Here is a 19,061-nt window from a genome sequence, read left to right on the forward strand (position 1 = left end):
TCAGCCCAAATAAATCATTTCCCTTTATTCAGACACTTTCAATCTAGGTGCTAAATAATTCATCACCTGAAGGTATTTGGTATTTACTCAATACCAAAGTGTTCCTGGAAGCAGAGCTAGAATGCTGGAGAGGTAGAGTGTATATGGAACTAGAATATGCAGAAGACTCACAAGTTAAAATAAGCATTAGTCTAAAGTGTCTTCTTTTTCTGGGAAGAGAAAGCTTACTGTTAAGAACTTGACCCAGGGCAATTTTAATGTCCAGTTAAAATTTAACTTTGGAAAACATGCGGTATTTCCTGTCTCCTTACCTGCATCTTACCTGAAAACTTTTTAATTTGATTCCCAGAAATAATTGGTGAGGAACAAAGTAAACAAAGTAATTGATTAGGTGCTAGATGCTATCATTTAGACAATGACGAATGAATCAAGTATTGATTAACTTCAAATACACACACACATACACAAAAAGACAAAATAAGCATATCATTGTCAATCTTGAAACATGAGTTTTTGAATCTTGGAACATTTCGAAGCTATGTTTACCTTTTTAGAATCATTCAATTCTACACATTGTAGTATTGCCATTATAAATATATCCTTAAAAAATATTATTGAGGAGACATTTTCTTAAAGAAATGTTGTTTTCTTGTTAGTCAAGGCCACAAATGCCTATTTATTTGGTAATATTGATGAAATATAATTTCAGTGGAGAGAAAAAGGAAGCATTACTGTTGAAAATGAGCAGTATTTCAGCAATTAAGAAATGCCCAAGTGCTTGAAACACACCTCTCCCCATCTAGAGCCCAGCCCAAGAGATCACAGAAGGAAAGCTGGTTGCTGAGGAGGTGGTACAATGGAGAGGCCTTGAAAAAGCAAGATGCTTGTGCTGAAAGTGAAAGGCTAAAAAATACATAGGTCAGACATTGTTCTTTCTGTTTGAGATGAGATTTCAGACTCTGCCTCTCAGGAACTGCTGAGAGAACTATCATCCTATTATTCTTTTCCACAGAATAAAGAACCAAATGATAGAGGCCTTATATATTTATGCTAGTTATCATTGTGAATAGTCTCCCAACTGCTGCGCAGGGGTGCAGCTTCTTGCAATCTGAAGACAGCCTGATGGCTGGAGGTATACCTATCATCTGAGAGGTCCTTCCTGAACAGCATATAGAAATGCAGACTTTTTCTCTGAAACCTGGTAATCTGGCCTACTGAAACAAACTGATGATAGGCAGATTAAGACAAGGTAAGGTCCACAGACTTATTAACGTGTGCACATATTCATACGAGCCGTACAAAATATGAAGTTCAAAGAAGGGCTGGATGGTTGACACTTAAAACAAAGCCCTTCATAGGAAAGAGGTCAGTGGGGTGCTGTAGGGAATTTTAGAGGGTCAATAAATTGTTTTTAAGGAAGAAAATGAGCCTAGAGAATAGACAGAGACCTGGGACAAAGTTCCTTGGACTCTGGGTGTGGTGCTTGATTTTCAGTCTCTTCCTTTGTGCTATGAGCTTTAATTCTCCTTGGTTAATGACATCTCGGTAGGAAGATTTGAAGGCAATTTTGTTTCTTATTGGCAGATCTCATCTTTAGGTGCAGAAGGGAACTTGGGAGAAAGCCCTTCTTGGTTTGCTGCTCAATTTGATATCTAAAATGATATATTTTGGGGTGCTGCTTTCTGAGCCACAATAGCCAATTTTCAAGTCAGCTATTTATATGATTTACCATGAGAGGTGGTTCTGAGTTTGGGAAGTGTCAAATACACATGATAATGGAAACTAATGTGGTTCAATGTTATTTTAATATCTTTTTCATATGAAATGATACACTTTAAAATCTGATATTAATGTAGAAATCTACATATTAAATGAAAGCACTTTATCACATAAAAACTCTAACTCAGAAAATATATATAAAGTGTGTGTTAAGAAATTTCATTCCACATAGTGTTGTCTATCTATTTTTCTTGCATAAAGCCTGTAATTTGGTTCTTTATTCTGTGGAAAAGAATAAATGAAATATACCCCATTTGATAGAGTCCATTCCAAGGTATTAGAAGATGTCCATATTTTCCCTCCATAACCCAGAGTCACTTTTTTTAGATACACAGCAAATATATTCTGTGCCTTACAAAAGCTCTCCTTTGTTGTTATTGTCCTTTCTTTAGGTTGTGATGGCCAAAAATGTTCTTAGATAAACATAATAAGTAGAGCTCTTTCACAATGAATAGCCATGAACTTTAACATGGTCTTACATCCCTTTTCCAAAACCTAAGCCACATTTTGTTAAATATTTTTCCTTCCTTGCTTTGCTATTTCTCATAAGTAATTCCCAGGCAAGTCTTAATAATAGATAAGCCCTTGGGGTCAATTGTGAGAGGAGCATGGAAGAGTATCTATATGTTTATATTTTATTCATTATTTTACTTTGATAGAAAGGAATACAAAAGATAAATAAAATGAGAGCAGAGTGACATAGGCTTTGGAGTCAGAATATTAGGGAAATTATTGTTTTGGGAGGGAGGGATGAATGATAGCTTCATTTTCTAAGGAGTGTCTTAGAAAATTCCTTAAATGGAAGCACACCTCTTAGATACACAGCAAACAGCGTTTTTCCTCAGGTATACATTAGCATTTAGGTTTGTTAATTTTTTGCATAATGTTATCTTGTTAAGTCTGGTATCACATTTTTTAACTTTTTTGTACCAAAACTTGACCATTGACCTCTAATTTCTCCAAATCCATCAGTCCTCTTTTTTCTTCCCATCCTTTCCCATGTTGGCCAGACCAAAATTTATAAGCCACCAAGTTTTACTGATATCCTAAAGTCTCTTGCACTTTCTCGTGAGACTTGGTTGGAGGTAAAGAAAGCCATGGCTGATACAGTGGCTCATGAGCTATTCCTGATAGATGCCTCTGCTGGGCTTCCTTTCAGGGACAAAGCCAAATCTTTTTTTCTTTTCTTTTTTTTTATTGTTTTAGTTGTAGTTGGACACATTACCTTTATTCCATTCATTTATTTTAATGTGTTACTGAGGATCGAACCCAGGGCCCCGCACATGCTAAGCGAGTACTCTACTGCTGAGCCACAATACCAGCCCACAAGGCCAAATCTTTCTTTATCAGGGCCATCGATGGCCTATTTTGTGCCCATGTCTTCCATCTCCTCTAGCTACACTTTGCCACTGCTGGGCTTCTGGGTATGTTCCTTCTATCTGGAATATTCTTCCCCTCTCCCTTAGTTACTGCCTCCATCTCCTCCAGACTCCAGTTCCACTCACTTCCTCAGAGGAACTTTTACTGATATCTTTAACAACATTCTATCTCAGCCCCCAAAGAGTCACCGCACCAGTTGAGTCCCTTATCTTTTTGAGAAGGCAACCTGCGCAGCCTCTGTGTGCCACCCAGACACTGTTTTTCTAGCAGCTTAGAACCATTATCGGGGGGTGCAGGGCAGAGCTGGGCAGGGTAAGTCAGCAGCCACCTTTCCTTTACGAGGAGTAGGATGATATCTAATTATAACTCACAAAGTATATTAAGAACCCATGAATGGATACATGATGAATGCCCAACTATTGACATGCCCCATTGCAAACAAGTTGACAAAGAAAGGGAAAGCATCTCTTTGAGTCACCTGTATATTTGAGATCAAATGTATTGATCTCTGCTACAGTAACTACAGAGACTTCTTCTCTGCCATTAAAAGGCTATAAAAGGCATAGCTAGCCCTAGTGTTCTTTGATTTAAGTAAGTACAGAAGACAGGACACAGCTGAATAAGAACCTGAGCATCAAGATTCTCAAGCAGTTTTCACAGCAGAAAAAGGTATAAGTAGTCACATCTCAGTCCTATGAATCTTCAGTTCTCTGTGTGCCTAATACAGGAAAGTTCTACCCTCCATAGTCAGGGTGCTTCTATAGCCTGGACATGCATCCAACAGAGCTGCAGCCTTCATGGAAAGTGAGAAGTTTGGGGACTGCCAGCTGCTAACATACACTACCCTGTGCCCCTCTGGTAATGCTTCTCAGGTGCTAGGAAACAGCCTGGTTGCACATGGAGGCTGCTGGTGTGGTGTGATACCATGTTCCTTCACATCACCAATCATCAGAGGATGCCCAGACTGCTATCTAAGAGGGCAAGGAAGAGTTTCTCAAGCAAGTAAAGCTCATATGCTATGTTCTTTTTATCTTTCCACATGCTATAGGATTAAAAATACCTACAAAAGAGGTCTTCTAGAAGAAATTCAGGAGCTGGAAAGCAGAAAAGATAGCATATTGGAACATAGTGAGATTTTTGAAAAGAGGTGAGTCTGTTCTCTTCATTATGGTTTTTGTTAAGAACACCTTCTCCTTATTCCTTCTCACATCTTTCCTTCCCAGGAATGTTCAGACTCCCCCTTACTCCCCAAGTTCATTAAGTACATGCCAAACAGCATTTTGACCTGCACGTGCCCTGCAGCACAGTCCCTGTTTCCCTGCACACGAGGACACAGGACACAGGAGTATGCACATTTATGTCAATCAGAGCAATGGCTTTCCATTGAGGTTTTGACTGGAAAATTTCAAGGAGATTTCAGATATACAGGAAATTTATTTGGAAATTTGGAAAATAGGTATACAGTAAATACCTTTGTCAAAACTCATGACACTGAACTATGAATTTTAACATAGAGGAAACAGACCTGAGTGGGAAAAAATATATAAACACAGCATAAATGTGCAAAAATAAAGATTTCATAGCAAAGGGTTAATCTCTCAAATGAGAAAAGTGAAAATTTGGGATATTTCCAGAAATCAGAAAAAAAAAAAAAAAGTTGAAAAAGCCCACCAAGCAATAGAAAAACAGGTAAAATATAATAAACAGTTCATAGAGAAAGAAATATAATGGTCCTCAAACATATGAATGTATACTCAACTTCATAAGATATTAAAACTGTTCTTCATTTATCAGAATTTCTTACCTTTGGTTGGTGATGACATGGGAAAAGAAAGATTTAGAGCAGTTAATCTGGCAAAAATTATTAGAAATACAAATGCATTTAGCCTGGACTCAGCGATTCCATTTCTGGGAATGTACCCCTCTTCTTTGCCCTAGAAATACCTGCAGATATCTCAAGTACTTGGGTAATATTTGGAATAGCAAATATTTCAGACAATAATACCTTGTGATACATCTATACACTGTGATGGAAATGTCCCTGAGATATATTAAAAGGGATAATCAATACAGAACACTGTGTACAATATGCAAATTCTATGTAAAGGACATAGATAACCAAAATACATAATCATACTAGGCACCATTGTATATGCCTGTGATCCCACTGGCTCAGGAAGCTGAGGCAGGGGGACCACAAGTTCGAAGCCAACTTTAGCAATTTAGAGAGACCCTAAGCAACTTAAGCAAGACCCTATCTCAAAATAAAATATAGAAAGGGCTAGGGATATGATTCAGTGGTTAAGTGTCCCTGGGTTCAATCTCTGGTACAAAAAAAACATAATCACTCTCACTAATAAAGCACCTCTGCAAAATTACCCAAGAAACTAATAATAGGGATTTACCAGGAAGGAATGAAATGATGAACAAGGCAGGGAGCAGGAGAGGGGCCTTTATTTACTTTTTTTTTTTAGATATTTATAATGATGTACCTATTTCACTATGACAAAGAAAGAAGGAAAAGAGGATATATAAATGGTAAACATATAACAGAGGCTTAGAGATGCTGCCTTTTTAAAGAAGTCCTGACAGGGACATTTAACTGCCAGCTTTTACAATGTCCTGTTCCAGACCTCTGGAGCAGCACCTGTAAGTCTCCAGTCATTGCCCTACACCTTCCAGAACAAAGAAACTGGCAGGCAGATCCCCCCATGATAAGGCTGCCTCCCCAGCAGGAGCAGTCATCTCAGGGTACCTCAATTACCCACTTCTAGGATCACAGGTCTGAAAAATAAATACCCTGCAAAGAAAATGGGAAGTGTTTTCTCAAGTAATAATAAGGACTTCTCCAGAGTAAGCTCACACAGAACCAGAACTGAGATAATGAACAGCCAGACCAGTGTGACCAAGGCTGCTCAATTATGCACACCTCTTGCCCCCTGCCCCAATTCTTTCTCTATTTAAATCTAAAGCTCATGTCAATACACTTGATCTCACTTGTCTTTTCAATATGACTATTTTGATTAAAGTTCCTTTCCTGCTTCTCATCATTACTTTTTCCATTTGTTTGTTTGTTTTTGCAGGGGCGGGGAGGGGGGAGAAGTGGCCAGAACTGATTTGGTGGGATCCTCAGAGTTGGGTCTCTGGCCTGGGACTATAGTACAAAGGGATTTCGGAAAGCCCAGAAGCAAATGCTTCTGGGTATAGAGCAAAATTTAGAATCATTATCTGATTGTCTTAATTACTTTGGAGCATTTCAACCTCTTTCTTAAGTTTGTCATGGTGAAATAGGTGCATCATTATAAATACCTAAAAAGAAAGTAAATAAAGGCTGCTTTCCTGCTACCTGCCTAGTTCAACCATTCTCTCTCCTCTTTAGACAGTCCCTAGAAACCCTCCTCTGAGCTGGAAGGGCCGATTCCCATCTTGGCAGGAGGCAGGGGTTCCTGATTCTCAGTGGTCAGCCTTAGGAACAGAACTGGAGTCACATAAGGGAAATTGGACACCATGTGTAAAGGTGTTGTTGTGGTTGATGAAAGCCGCTGTCACTTGTTGTACAAACTTAAAACCCCCCAACTGGAGATATCAATGCACACAGTAAATCCAACATAGTAGAAGACTCTTGTGGTTTGTTAATATCCAGTACATAGGAAAACAATGTAGGCTTGACCATATGGGTATTTTAACCTCATCTTTCAACTATAGGGAAAAAAATTAAATAAATAAATAAATAAAGCATAAACTATATTAATTATGCTCCTTAGAGAGGGAAAATTCATAAAGTGATCCCACCTTTTGGAACTTAGAAAGTCCTACCCTTGGATTTTTCACTGTTGGTCCCATAACAAGTTTCCGGGGCTAAAGAAGAAGGTCCCCCTCATGTTTATGCCAATGCTTTCTACCACTGCCAAGAGTTTTGAACTAAACTCATTTATTATTCTTTGCCATGAAGAAAGGAAGTTGAGACAAATGTTGTTAAGGTACACCTCATGTATCTCTAAGGTGCTCTGACAAACTAGAGGAATGCAGAACACTTATGGTTCAATTCAACTATTTGGAAAGGACTGTTAGGAGAGTTTTATCTAAGAAATGCTCTCAGCAGAACACTATTTTAGAAATAGCATCTTGCTGAGTGTGTGTAGATAATACCATTTTATTTTATCTAAAATTTACATTTAAGGTTAAATTTACATTTAACCAAAATGTGGAATAGTTTCTTACTTTCACTTACAACTTGATCTTTCCCAGTCAATGCCTTTGAGACCTGTTCTAATGAATTAATGCCAGGCTGTGTTTGATTTACTCCCAGGATGACAGCAGCAAGTCTTGCAGTGTCCTTTAGTACACAGCCCTGTGAGATTTTCTTCCGGGATGATTCTGTTGATCTCAGTGCCCCACGTAAGTAACTCACCGTAAAATGGATCATGGTGCTGAAACTGTCTGTCCATGAGAGGGGTGAGGAATTAAAAGTCAGGTCATTCTACTTGAAGACATTGTGCTATGTGAAATAAGCATAATACAAAAGGCCAAAATGCTGTATGAATTCCCTTATGAGGCACCTTGAATCATCAAATTCATAGAGACAGAAAGTAGAATGAAGGCTGTCAGGGACTGATGAGCGGGAATGGGGAGTCAGTGCCTAACAGGCACAGAGTTTCAAAGTGAAAATAGTTCTGGGGAAAGATGGTAATGATGGCTTACAGCAATGTGAATGGACATAATGCCACAAAACTATGCATTTAGGAATGGTTAAGATGGTAAACTTTATGTTTGTGTATTTATCACAATTATAAGAAATAAATGGAAACTGCCTGTATTATTATCTTTTTTTTTCAAAGATAGTTCTTACAGGAAAAGAGAGCTCAATTGGATTTCAGAACTTAATGTGTTTAGCCTAAGTCATGAGCAAGTTGAAGAAAGATTATTCCAGATCTCTTGTTCCTAAAACATAAAATCCTTAAATGTAAATCCTAAAGTTTTCAAGATTCTCCAACAGATTCCCATTATACCATTTTAAAGATAAAACTGGTGGTAGTGCCTAATAATTTTTACCCAAAGAAACTTAACATACTCTTCATTGGTACAAAGTTAGCACAGCTCCATTAGGCAGGATAAAAACTTTGAAGTTATTTCACTTCCCCTTCTCTTAATAAGAAATCCATCTAAAGTTGCCTGAATGGAAGATTTGGATCCTATGTGACCTTCATTTGGCAATATTAATGCTGAGTACTATATTGGGAACAAAAACAAATCAAACAAAAGTAACGAGGAGGAAACAAGTTGTGATATTTGTTGAGAATGAGACCCAATTGCCTTTTTTTGGACAAAGGCATTCACTGAAATTTTAAAATTCTAGGTTCTCTTATTGTATTTTTTAAAAATTTCTATTGTTTGCCTCTTGGATGATTCAAGCTCACACATGCTCACACACTACTTCTTCAGCCTATCCCATGCCCACCCTTTTGCTTTCCTGCCTCTCACTAGAGATCTAGGGGGGGAAAGAAGCTGAGCAATAATGGGACAAAGAAATGAACCAGGATAAGAAAACATATACCAGAGTAGACATTTTAAGGACTGGAGTTAATGTCTCTCCCATCTTCATGCCCAACTGAGGACCTTGATTTCTACATAGGATGAGAGGTGCCCTTCCCTGGGCTCTCCCCACACCTTACTTGCCAGCTGTATCCATCCGCCTGGTTGGCCATCCCATCTGTTTCCACAGATTCTCACCAGCACACACAGTAGATTTTCCTATAAAGTAGAATGTTCTCTTTGCCACCTGTTAACCATTAGCTTTGGTTTCATTTCATGGCATTCCACTGCAACAACAGCTTTTGATAAAAATGATCTGTAGCCATTGCATCAAATTTCTTTTCTCTCTTTCTCTCTGACACCTGTTCTGCTCAGAATTTCATTCCTGCCACTCAACTGGTAGTGCTCTGGTTGAGGCCGCCACCACTGAACCTTTTGTAGTCCATTCTCACTCCTCAAGCTGAAAAGAAGCTAGTGGTACCCTGGGCTGCTTGGCCCTCCTTGGACTATTTCTTTACATGGTTTCTAGTGCACTATACCCTTTGGTTTCCTCCTACCTTGTAGGATACTCCTTTTTGTTGTGACTGGTTTCTTCCTTTTTCCTCTAGTCTCTAAATATTTGGATGTTCCACGGTTCAGTTCTTAAGTTTTTCTCTGTCTATATTCACTCAACTGAAGATCTAATCTCATCTCAGGATTTAAATTCCATCTCTATGTTGATAACTCCCAAACTTGTATGTCCAGTACATATCTTTCCCCCCAATACCAAATTCAAATATCCAACTATCCATTCAATATACCCATTTGGTTATCTAATAAATATTTCAAACTTCACATGTCTAAACTGAACTCCTGGTTTCTTCTTCCACCAAGATTGTTCCATCTAAGATCTGCCCATCTCAGTCGATGGTCACTTCACACTTCCAGTTGCTCAGGCCAAAACCCTTGATGCCATTTTCAGTTTTTCTTTTTCTCTCATAGATGGCTGACTCCATTACTCTGGGCCCAAAGTGAGGCAGCACGTAAGGCGGAAGGGCCCCGTGGAGGGAAGCTGCTCATCTTATGGTGGGGTCAGGAAACAGAGAGAGAAGGGGAAATGGGCCGTAGGGAAAGCGAACCCTTTCAGGTCATGTCCTCAGTGACCCCCGTCCTCCAGCCAAGCCCCAACCTGCCTACAGTGACTAACCAGTCTATTTGAACTAGGATGGACTGATCATGTCACAGCTCCCACAATCCAATCACTTCACCTCTGAACATTTCTGCTTTAACACAGGAGCTTTTGGGTGACACCTCATCTCCAGACCCTAACAAAGTCCAAATCCTTAAAACGATCAACAGAGATTTACTTGATTTGGGCCCTGTTACTTTCCTGGTGTTATCATCACCTTTTCTTCTTCCTCCCTCATGCACTCTGGCCTTTGTATTCTTCTTGTGGCATACCAGGTATACTCCTGCTCGAGAGCCTGGGCACTAGCTATTCCCTGTGCCTCCACTGCTAATCCCTTATATACCTACACACTCACCCCTTCACATTCTTCAAGTCTTTGCCTAAATATTACCTTCTCAATGAAGCCTACCCTGACCACTCTATTGCCACCCAACCCGACCATGTTTCCAGTTTATCTTCTGTTTAGTTAATAGCTCTTTATTGCCCTTTTGGGTACTACATGATTGACTTTTTTTTTATTATATCCTGGCTTATTATCTGTCTTTATTGACAAAATGTAAGCTTCATGAGAGCAAGAATCTTTGTTTACTTCACTGGTTTACTCCAAGCAAGCAGAAGAACACCTGGTACACAGTAGATGCTTAACAAAAGTTTTGTTGAATAAATGAAATAATTTATTAATTAATAGGTCAAGCTGAATTATACATGCTAACAGAAACCCATTCCATTTCTCTCTCTCTCTCCAATGTAAACTATAAATATGGTAAAGTGGAATTAATACTTATTAAGCACTTACTGTGTACTTGGCCTTCTGTTGAACACTTGGCCATTGCACTACATCTTTGGAACCACTATGTGAAGGTGATTGTCAGATACTTGTTGAATGACAAAATAACTAACTGAAACTGCAAGGTTAAGTCATTGGCCCTAGATTCTAAAACTAGCAACTGGTAGAATTCAGAGTGGAATATACTAAATTCTAAAGCTGAGACATGGAAATCATATACATGTTCTGCCACTCAACTGGCCATGGGGTGTTAGGCAAGTTAATTATCATCTCTGAGCTTCCCTGTCTCTGTCCTTTTGGTATTCTATGCTATTAGGATCACTAGAGGTGGCATGGAATGAAAGAGGCTGTAGATACCTGGATTCAAATAGACAAATAAATGCTTTATCCAAGAATCATACAGTCCTAAATCCACTACAAAACTTTTTATAATATCAAGAATGTGAAAGACCTCAAAATATCATTGAATGCATATGAGAAACAGAATATATGTATTCTGTTCCTTTTAAAGAAGCATTCATTATAAAAAATAATTTTATGACTCATTATTTTTTAATATTAAAATAGAAAATATTGTTGGAAGGTTAGACATTTCTTTAAGACTACAAGAGATTCTAAGATGTTTCCTCTACCCACATTGTCACTTACTGCTTGAGGTGAAGACTTTCAGCCAATTTGTGTTTTTTTATGTCTTATATATTTTTCAGCTGAATACCAAAATAATAACTTGAATTGTGCAGTGTTCTCAGCAATTCAAATAAGAAACAGAAGGGGAAACTTTCTGTTAATTGTAATGTATCAGCTCTTTCTCAAGATAGAAAATTCTGACTTTTTTTTGGGGGGGGGGGTACCAGGAATTTGAACCCAGGGATGCTTAATTACTGAGCCACATCCCCAGCCCTATTTTTAAATATTTTATTTAGAGACAGGGTCTTGCTGAGTTGCTTAGGGCCTCCCTAAATTGCTGAAGCAGGTTTTGAATTCACGATACTCCTGCCTCAACCTCCCAAAGTGCTGGGATTACATGGTGCCCAGCTCAAATTCTGACCTTTTTAAAAAAAAAAATTTTTAGACTCCCAAATTTATAATAAAGTGAATTAAATGAGACAATTATATCAAAATAATGAAAAATGGCATGGTTAATAATGAAGTCTGCTAAATGTTTTACCAGGTTAAAGAATGAAATCATTTGAAAATTCCCTGTCTTTCTCTTCTGCCCTTCCTCCTTTTCATTCCTTCCCCAGATTCTGTCAGCGGCTCTTTAGGAAGACAGCCAGGGAAAGTTCAGGAGTTGGGCCTTGCAGTACTCCCTCCAGGTCCCCATCTTGACTTTCTGGCAGTCAAGGCTTTTTTTCCTAAAAGATGAATGAAAGTGGGGAATGCAAAGAGCTGGGGGCTTCCTCAGAGAACCCCCATTTGGATGCAAATGGTGGTTAAATGTTCATCAGGCAGAATCTGGTGAGCAGAATCTGGCTGGGAAGTTGGAAATCAGTTGTCTGGGTTTCTGTTCTTCCATTCTTCACAGGAAGTGTTGGGAAAAGGAAAACCAGACCAGCTTTCTAAAGGATACATGTAGCCTCTGAATAATGGCTGATCCAGATTTAGTTGGTTTTTTAGTTGTTTTTTGTTGTTGTTGTTGTTGTTGTTTTGTTTTTTCCAGTACTGAGTACTGTATGTCTGAACTACATCCTCAGGCCTTTTTATTTTATTTTGAGATAAGATCTTGCTAAATTGCCAAGTCTGGCCTCGAACTTGCAATTCTCCTGCCTCATTCTTCCCAGTCACTAGGATTACACAGTTAGTTGCCACTATGCCCAGCCAGATCTAGATTTGGTGAGACCAGAAATTTATATAGTGTGGGGTACCTCTTAGGAAAAATTCAAAAGTTTACTAGTTTTACTAGTCTCAAAAGTAAATACTGTATTTATTAGGAATAAGAAAGAAATCACAACATACCACTAGCATATAAATGCTGACAAATTCCCAAACATCATTCAGAGCCTGAGCCAGGGCTATGTAGCTGAAAAAAAACTCATCAGCTCCCAGAAAGTACCATCTTTTTGGGGACCAAGGTGAAACCTTTTCCCTAGGCCAAATCCATCAGAAGTCCTCCAACTCCTTGAAGATCTTAGCTTGAAAAATATGGCAGGAAAATTGGCCTTTAAAAAAGAGAGGTTTGGTTTATTCATTTTGAGTGGAGAGACCATTTGAAATGGTCTTCCATTAAGAAGAGATGGGGATTTTTTTAATCTGTCCATCCATGCATTTATGGTTAGAACATTTAAAAATAAAGAGATGGGGTATTTCCACCTGTGGTTGTTTGCAGGCCTGATTCAGCATGGGGCTTTGATTCAGAGGGAGGCTGATGAAAGCTTTGGTAACTTTTCTCAGGGTTTTCCTGCCACTTACAGGTACTGTCCTGTCTGCTTTCCAAAAGACATCCACTGATGTTTCCTCAGAACCATTCATACCATCCATGGTTATACAGGAAGTACCAGTATGGGTTTTTTTACAACTCCAAATTTCCACCTGAAGATTGTAATTGAATTTTCCTGAAATGGCAAAAGGAGAAAGAAAGGAAAGAAGGAGGGAGGGAAAACTCAGGGTTTGGGAAATATTAATACCAATATCCAACCAGAGATAGTGATTACACTGACTAAAGCAGTAGTTCTCCATGCATAGTCCTATTAAAAGACAAATTGCAAGAAATCTTAAATCTTTGCAGAATTTAGTTGACTTTATTTGAGATTCCAGAATAGTACATCAGTCAGAACCAAAAATGTTCAGAATGCCTCTTTCACCACTTGGGCAGGTTATATTTATAGCCAAAGAAAAAGAAGTGACAAACAGAAAATGGAAGTGAATCAGAGCTGCCCAATTGGTTAAAACTCTGTCTTATTTGAACTTGGTTTGAACAGTTGGCTGCTTGAAACTGGATGAGACTTTGGTACCTGTTACAAGAATAGGTTATAGTCTGTACACATCAAGTTAGGTTGAAGTTTCCTAAGTAAGAACCTTTCAGGCAAACACAAAATGTATGGAGGCAGCTGTAGGCCAAACTTAATAGTCCTGAAGACAGCAATAGAAGTGTCCCCTGTGAAGTTCTTAGAAATGCCAGTTCCTGGTCCTCACACAGACTCACTAAATCAGACCTCTGGAGATGGAACCAGGCATCACCTGGTAAATTTTGGAATACATACAAGACAGAGAACCACTGGTGTAATGTTTAGGCAGAATACATGCAGTTTTCTTGGCTCCCTGGGTGATTCTAATATACAGAGAATGTTGTGAGCCATTTGCCCTTACAGAGACATTTCATTTAAAATCCTGCTGATTAGTAGGTAATGTAAGTTCCATTTATAGTTTATTTTTCTTTCACAGATCATGACTTCTCATTAGTAAATCCATTGTAATTAGCAACATGATAAGCATTAGATACATGTGATTGCTGGGCTTCATGTCTTTAATCTGAATGCAGTATTGTGTAACAGATCTACTGTTTACCCTATCAAGGTCAAGAGTTAAAGAAGGACAGTGATACTTGTTAGCTCTCAGTATAGAGTGCCAGCTTAACTTTCAGAAATGATTATAAGACTGGTCCTCCAAGGAATATAGTATTGACTAGTGAATCAATTCTTCTGGGAATTTCTACTAATGACATTATTTATTTAAACTTAATTAAACCACTTTGAAAACTTATTTAAATCAGCCAAATTTTAAGACAGGGATGTGTCCAGCATGATGGATTCTTTACTAAATTTAATATTAACATCATATGTTGTTTTCCAGCATGATTTTGGCTTCATCAATTACTTTTCTAGGTTTCAGTTACAAGTGTCCTCCTCAAGATTCAGACATTTGCAGGGCCTCTCCTCTTGAATGCCAATGGAAAAAGGGAATCGGGGACCCAGGAGGCCACTGTTTGGGTTGTTCAGTCTAGTCTCAGCCATGTAAGTGGCAATCACTCCTCAGCAAGTGATATAGATGGTTAAAATGGCAAGAGTGACATAGCCATGGTCAGGTCATTTCCTGTAGAATAGCAGTTGCTACGTAGGACATGATACACATCAGAAACCTTGGGAAATCTTTCAAAAGCCACACTAAGGGGGCTGGAGATGTGTCTTACTAGTACAGCACTTGCCTATCATATATGAGGTTCTGGGTTCCATCCTTAAACACACGCACACACATACACACACACACACACACACACACACACACACACACATCCATCCAGCCCCACTTCCAGATCAACTGTGGACCCAGAAAGGGATATTGCTTCAAGGGCTTCCTAAGTTATTCTAATACAGCTGGGTTTGCAAGCTGCTCTGTCATCAGACCCTCATCCTGTGGGTCACCTTTTTCTGTCTAATGTGGAGACTTGCTAGTCCAGTTGGAGTTTCGATCTCTGTCATCAGAATGTTCACCAGCCATTAATGTTCCTAAAGGGTTCTCTTGTCTTTGCCTTCCAGATGGGTATGCATTTTCCCAAACAGAAGGAGCAGTGGTCACTCAGGAAGAACTAGTTCGTGCTTATGACACAGCTAAAATGGAAAACTCAAGAATCTCAAAAAGAAGTTCTGATTTTTCTGAAATTTTCTAAGACCAAGATCAATGTGTTTTGTGTGCTCATAACCTTCCCTGAAGCTGACAGAGTGAATTGGCACTCCTATTCCAAACTAGAGTCTGTTATTTATTTGTTATTTATATTGACTGATTCATGGGAATAAGTAATGGGGAGGCCCTTACTTTCTTTTCTTCATTTGTCTTCAATATTTTACCCAACATGTTTATTATTTTCTGTGACTGTGAGATAATTTATCAGTTCAGCCTAAAGTATAAAATTAAACATATTACATTTTAACAAAATTTAAACTTTGTATGAGTTGGGGGTGGGGAGAGTAGAAGATGTCACGTTGCCTAGCAAAGCTATTGTGCCTAATAAATATGGAGCCATGCAGAAACTTCATATTTTGAAATCACACATTAAAGGCATGGAGCAATGCATAAAATATTTCCTGTCACTTTCATTGCATTTTATTGGTATGAATTTGCCCAAAATTTTTTATTTCAATAAATGCACACAAAGCCTCAGGCCTCAAAAATCATGTATATGAGAATCTACTAGATATTCCATTATTTTCTATGAATCATTGGGTTCGTATATAATCCTCGTTCTGATTCTCCGATCCAACAGGACTAGTAAGAAATTCAACTTCAATAATTCTTGGAGCTCTGCATTTGGCTGTACCAGTCATTCACATGGTACCAAGCTTTAGGACACACTCTGCCTTCTGTCATCAGCTCACATTGGTCATCACATAGATACAAGGTCCCTACGGGCCTGGAAGTTCTGGGAAGCTTCTGTGGTAGATATGAGGAACTGAAACCTTTAAATAGACTAGAAATCCCCATGCCCGTGGTCTTTCTCCCATGCCTGGGAAAGACATTCTGCTCTTGGAATGCATCATTTTCCTAGGGCATCTCCAAAGAATGAAGAGATATCTCACAAATCCCTTTTCTAGTCCAGGGACAGCCCTCTCTACAAGACCCTATTTTGCTTTTTAAAAGTTGTTGAAGGCTACCTCTACTTTTTTGTGTTGCCAAAATGACATCTCTCAGGAAATGAACCAAAAAGTCTGACACCTGTTTGAAGGAAAATAAAGTAATACGGAAAACCTTGGTAGAAAAAACAAAAATTCAGAAAGGGTTGGGAGTGTGGCTTAGTGGTAGAGTACTTGCCTAGTATGTGCAAGGCCATTGGTTTGTTTTTGTTTATGGAGCTGGGATCTTCTGAGAAACTGAGGCAGCATGAAGACTCCCTCTTCAAACCCTGATTCTTGCGATCAAGTCAGAAAGAGTTTAGACATGTTGCTCAGAATAACAGGAAAAGTTAATTGGAGGGATAGGAAAAGGGAAAGGGGACACTCTCAAGGAAGAGAGTGGATTCCCTCAGAGAGAAGAGGGACAATGTGCCTCTCTTGCACATCAGTTTTATCGGGGATCCCAGAGAAATTTTCAGAGAGTCCTACCCAGGTCCACCTCTTGGCTTTTGACTGACATAAAGATGACATCTCACTTTCAAGTCCCCCCTGTCATAGTAACTGTGGGTCACATTGGCCCATGTGGACTGATTCTAATTCTTACAGATTTTATGGTTGGGAGGACCTATCCTTCTCTCCCAGAGTTTCAGGATCTGGTCACAAAATACTCCTGGGTTCCTCCAATTGTTGTTATCTTGGGTCTGCTTTTCTCCTGCAGTTCACAGGTAGTTTGCTGAGGAATATAACATCCTGTCCACTTAGGCTGGGCAGGGATGCAGGTAAATTGCTTCTTGGAAAAGCAAGAATGTGGGGGTCAGTATAGTGAGCCTATTTTATAGAATTATTCTCTTAACCTCATGTTTTTACCATCTTCATCTGTCTGTTCCCTAACACACCCATAAATACATCAGAGAAGACTGGAATAATATACCTTGAGATGTTGACAATGATTATATTGGGATGCTGAAAATTTAAGCATTCTTTTTATACTTTCCATATTTCCTACATGTTAAATATGATTTCCAACTTTGGTAAGGTACTTTTATGAGTATTTCAATAGTAAGTATTTCTTCAGTGTCAGGGATTGAATCCAGGACCTCATACGTGCCAGGCAAGCATAATACACTGAGTTATGTCCTCAGCCCCACAAATCTTTTTTTTTTTTTTTTTAAGGTCAAGTTGAATCTTTTGCCAGCCACCAAAAAATCACTGGACTGATGATAGTTACTGATATTGAAATTTATTTTGAGAGGCACAAATGACATACTTCCCTTTATCACTGAAAACTGGCTGGATTTGGACCCTGCTCCAATCCCCTTGCAAATTAGGAAAATAGGGGTCCCAGAAGTCTCAACTCCTTTTTAAGTGATAAGGAGGCTCCAGGAAGGAGGCAAAGCCTGTGAAACTCCTTTCAGCCTTTTGTCCTGATGCACTCCTGCCCTGCCCTGTGCAGTGGGACATGTAAATCTGCAGACGTACATGTCCCATCTTAATAATCTGCAGCTGCCTCTTCTCCCCTGCCTCCCCTCTTTAAAAGTTCTGCTAATTTTCAGATATTTCAGAAATGGAACTTTTGAAATAATAAAATTTCTTCTGTCTTCCTTCAAATCTGGCTTTTAACCCCTTCTACCAATTTGAATATTTCAGAGCAGAAAGCCTTATGGACTAGCCTCTTCCTCCCCTCCCTAGGGAGGAAACTTATGCCACTGTGGTAACAATATTTCCACATCAGTTGTCACTGATTGATCTAAAGACTTAACCAAGGATGTAATGTACCCAGATGGGTTGTTTTTCACTGAAAAAATATGTTTTCAGGAGTGGACTATTTACTCTCCATCTGTCATATTGTCAAGTTACATGCCATTATGTCACATGGCATTTAACTAGTGAGCATTTTTAGAAATGCTAAACTATTTTCTTCCCCTTCCTCCCTCCTTCCCTCCCTCCCTCCCTCCCTCCCTCCCTTCCTTCCTTCCTTCCTCCCTTCCTTCCCACCCATCTTTCTTTCTTTCATTTTTTGGTTACAGGGTGCCTAATCACTGAGCCATATCCCCAGTGGATCCCCTTTTGTAAATTTTTTATTTGAAGACAGGGTCACCCTAAGGTCACCTTAGGGCCTTGCTAAGTTGCTGAGGCTGATTTTTTTTTTTAGTTGTAGATAGACACAATAAATTTATTTCATTTGTGTATTATTATGTGGTGCTGGGGATCAAACTCAGTGCTGAGGCTGACTTTGAGCTTGTGATCCTCCTGCCTCAGCCTCCTGAGCACTGGGATTACAGATGTGTACCACTGTGCCATCTTGTTCAACATCTTGATTAGTGTTAGTTTTATATGAATAGTGACTTTATTTAATAGCCAGTCCTTTTATATTTTTGCAACTCACTTTTGGAAAATAGATTATTTTAGTCAAAATTTACTGAAAAGGGACCAGAATCAAGGAATCCCCAGTTACTAAACATCTTTAACTTTCCTTTTATGGACTACAAAGTTTATTGGATTTCCAAGTTGAAAAATAAGACATTGTACCCCCAACAAATTTATTTCTGAAATAGAATAATAAACCCAGAAAGGATTTTGAAAAGTCAACTCGATAACTATTTTTGTTTGTTTGCCTTTATATGAAACAATACCCAAATCTCTGAGAAAAAAAATGAGTCTTTCCTCCTCATGTGTCATTTTATATTTAGCAAGTTGTAATCTCCTTTGAAAGGACAAACAAGTAGAATATATCTTTGCCAAGTGAGGTAGGGAAGAAGCACCAGATGCTGGTTCACCTGCTCCTGCCCTTCTAAATCCATCCTGGGCACCAGCAACAGGACTCAGTAATGCCCAGGCCTCTATGTCTCTCAAGAGAGACCCACACATATTA

General features: G+C 38.9%; 1 protein-coding gene and 1 long non-coding RNA gene across 32 annotated transcripts in view; one reads left to right on the forward strand and one right to left on the reverse strand.

The window, feature by feature from the left end:
- Positions 1 to 15,660, forward strand: part of LOC101976208 (phospholipid-transporting ATPase IB-like) — a 267,727-nt gene extending 252,067 nt beyond the window's left edge. For 29 of the 31 annotated variants that reach the window (XM_078015651.1, XM_078015654.1, XM_078015662.1 and 26 more), the window contains 3 exons: positions 4,208 to 4,306; positions 7,469 to 7,557; positions 15,119 to 15,660. In XM_078015651.1, the coding sequence (XP_077871777.1) occupies positions 4,208 to 4,306; positions 7,469 to 7,557; positions 15,119 to 15,249 (319 nt within the window). In that variant the 3' untranslated portion in view covers positions 15,250 to 15,660. Of the gene's footprint in view, positions 1 to 4,207; positions 4,307 to 7,468; positions 7,558 to 14,467; positions 14,597 to 15,118 lie in introns of those variants that run through there. The other 2 variants (XM_078015645.1, XR_013423261.1) reach the window with 2 other exon arrangements.
- Positions 1 to 19,061, reverse strand: part of LOC144365012 (uncharacterized) — a 51,052-nt gene that overhangs the window by 25,848 nt on the left and 6,143 nt on the right. The window lies entirely within an intron of this gene.

Source organism: Ictidomys tridecemlineatus, chromosome 6 (genome assembly GCF_052094955.1).
Source record: "Ictidomys tridecemlineatus isolate mIctTri1 chromosome 6, mIctTri1.hap1, whole genome shotgun sequence".
Classification (NCBI taxonomy): Eukaryota; Metazoa; Chordata; class Mammalia; order Rodentia; family Sciuridae; genus Ictidomys; species Ictidomys tridecemlineatus.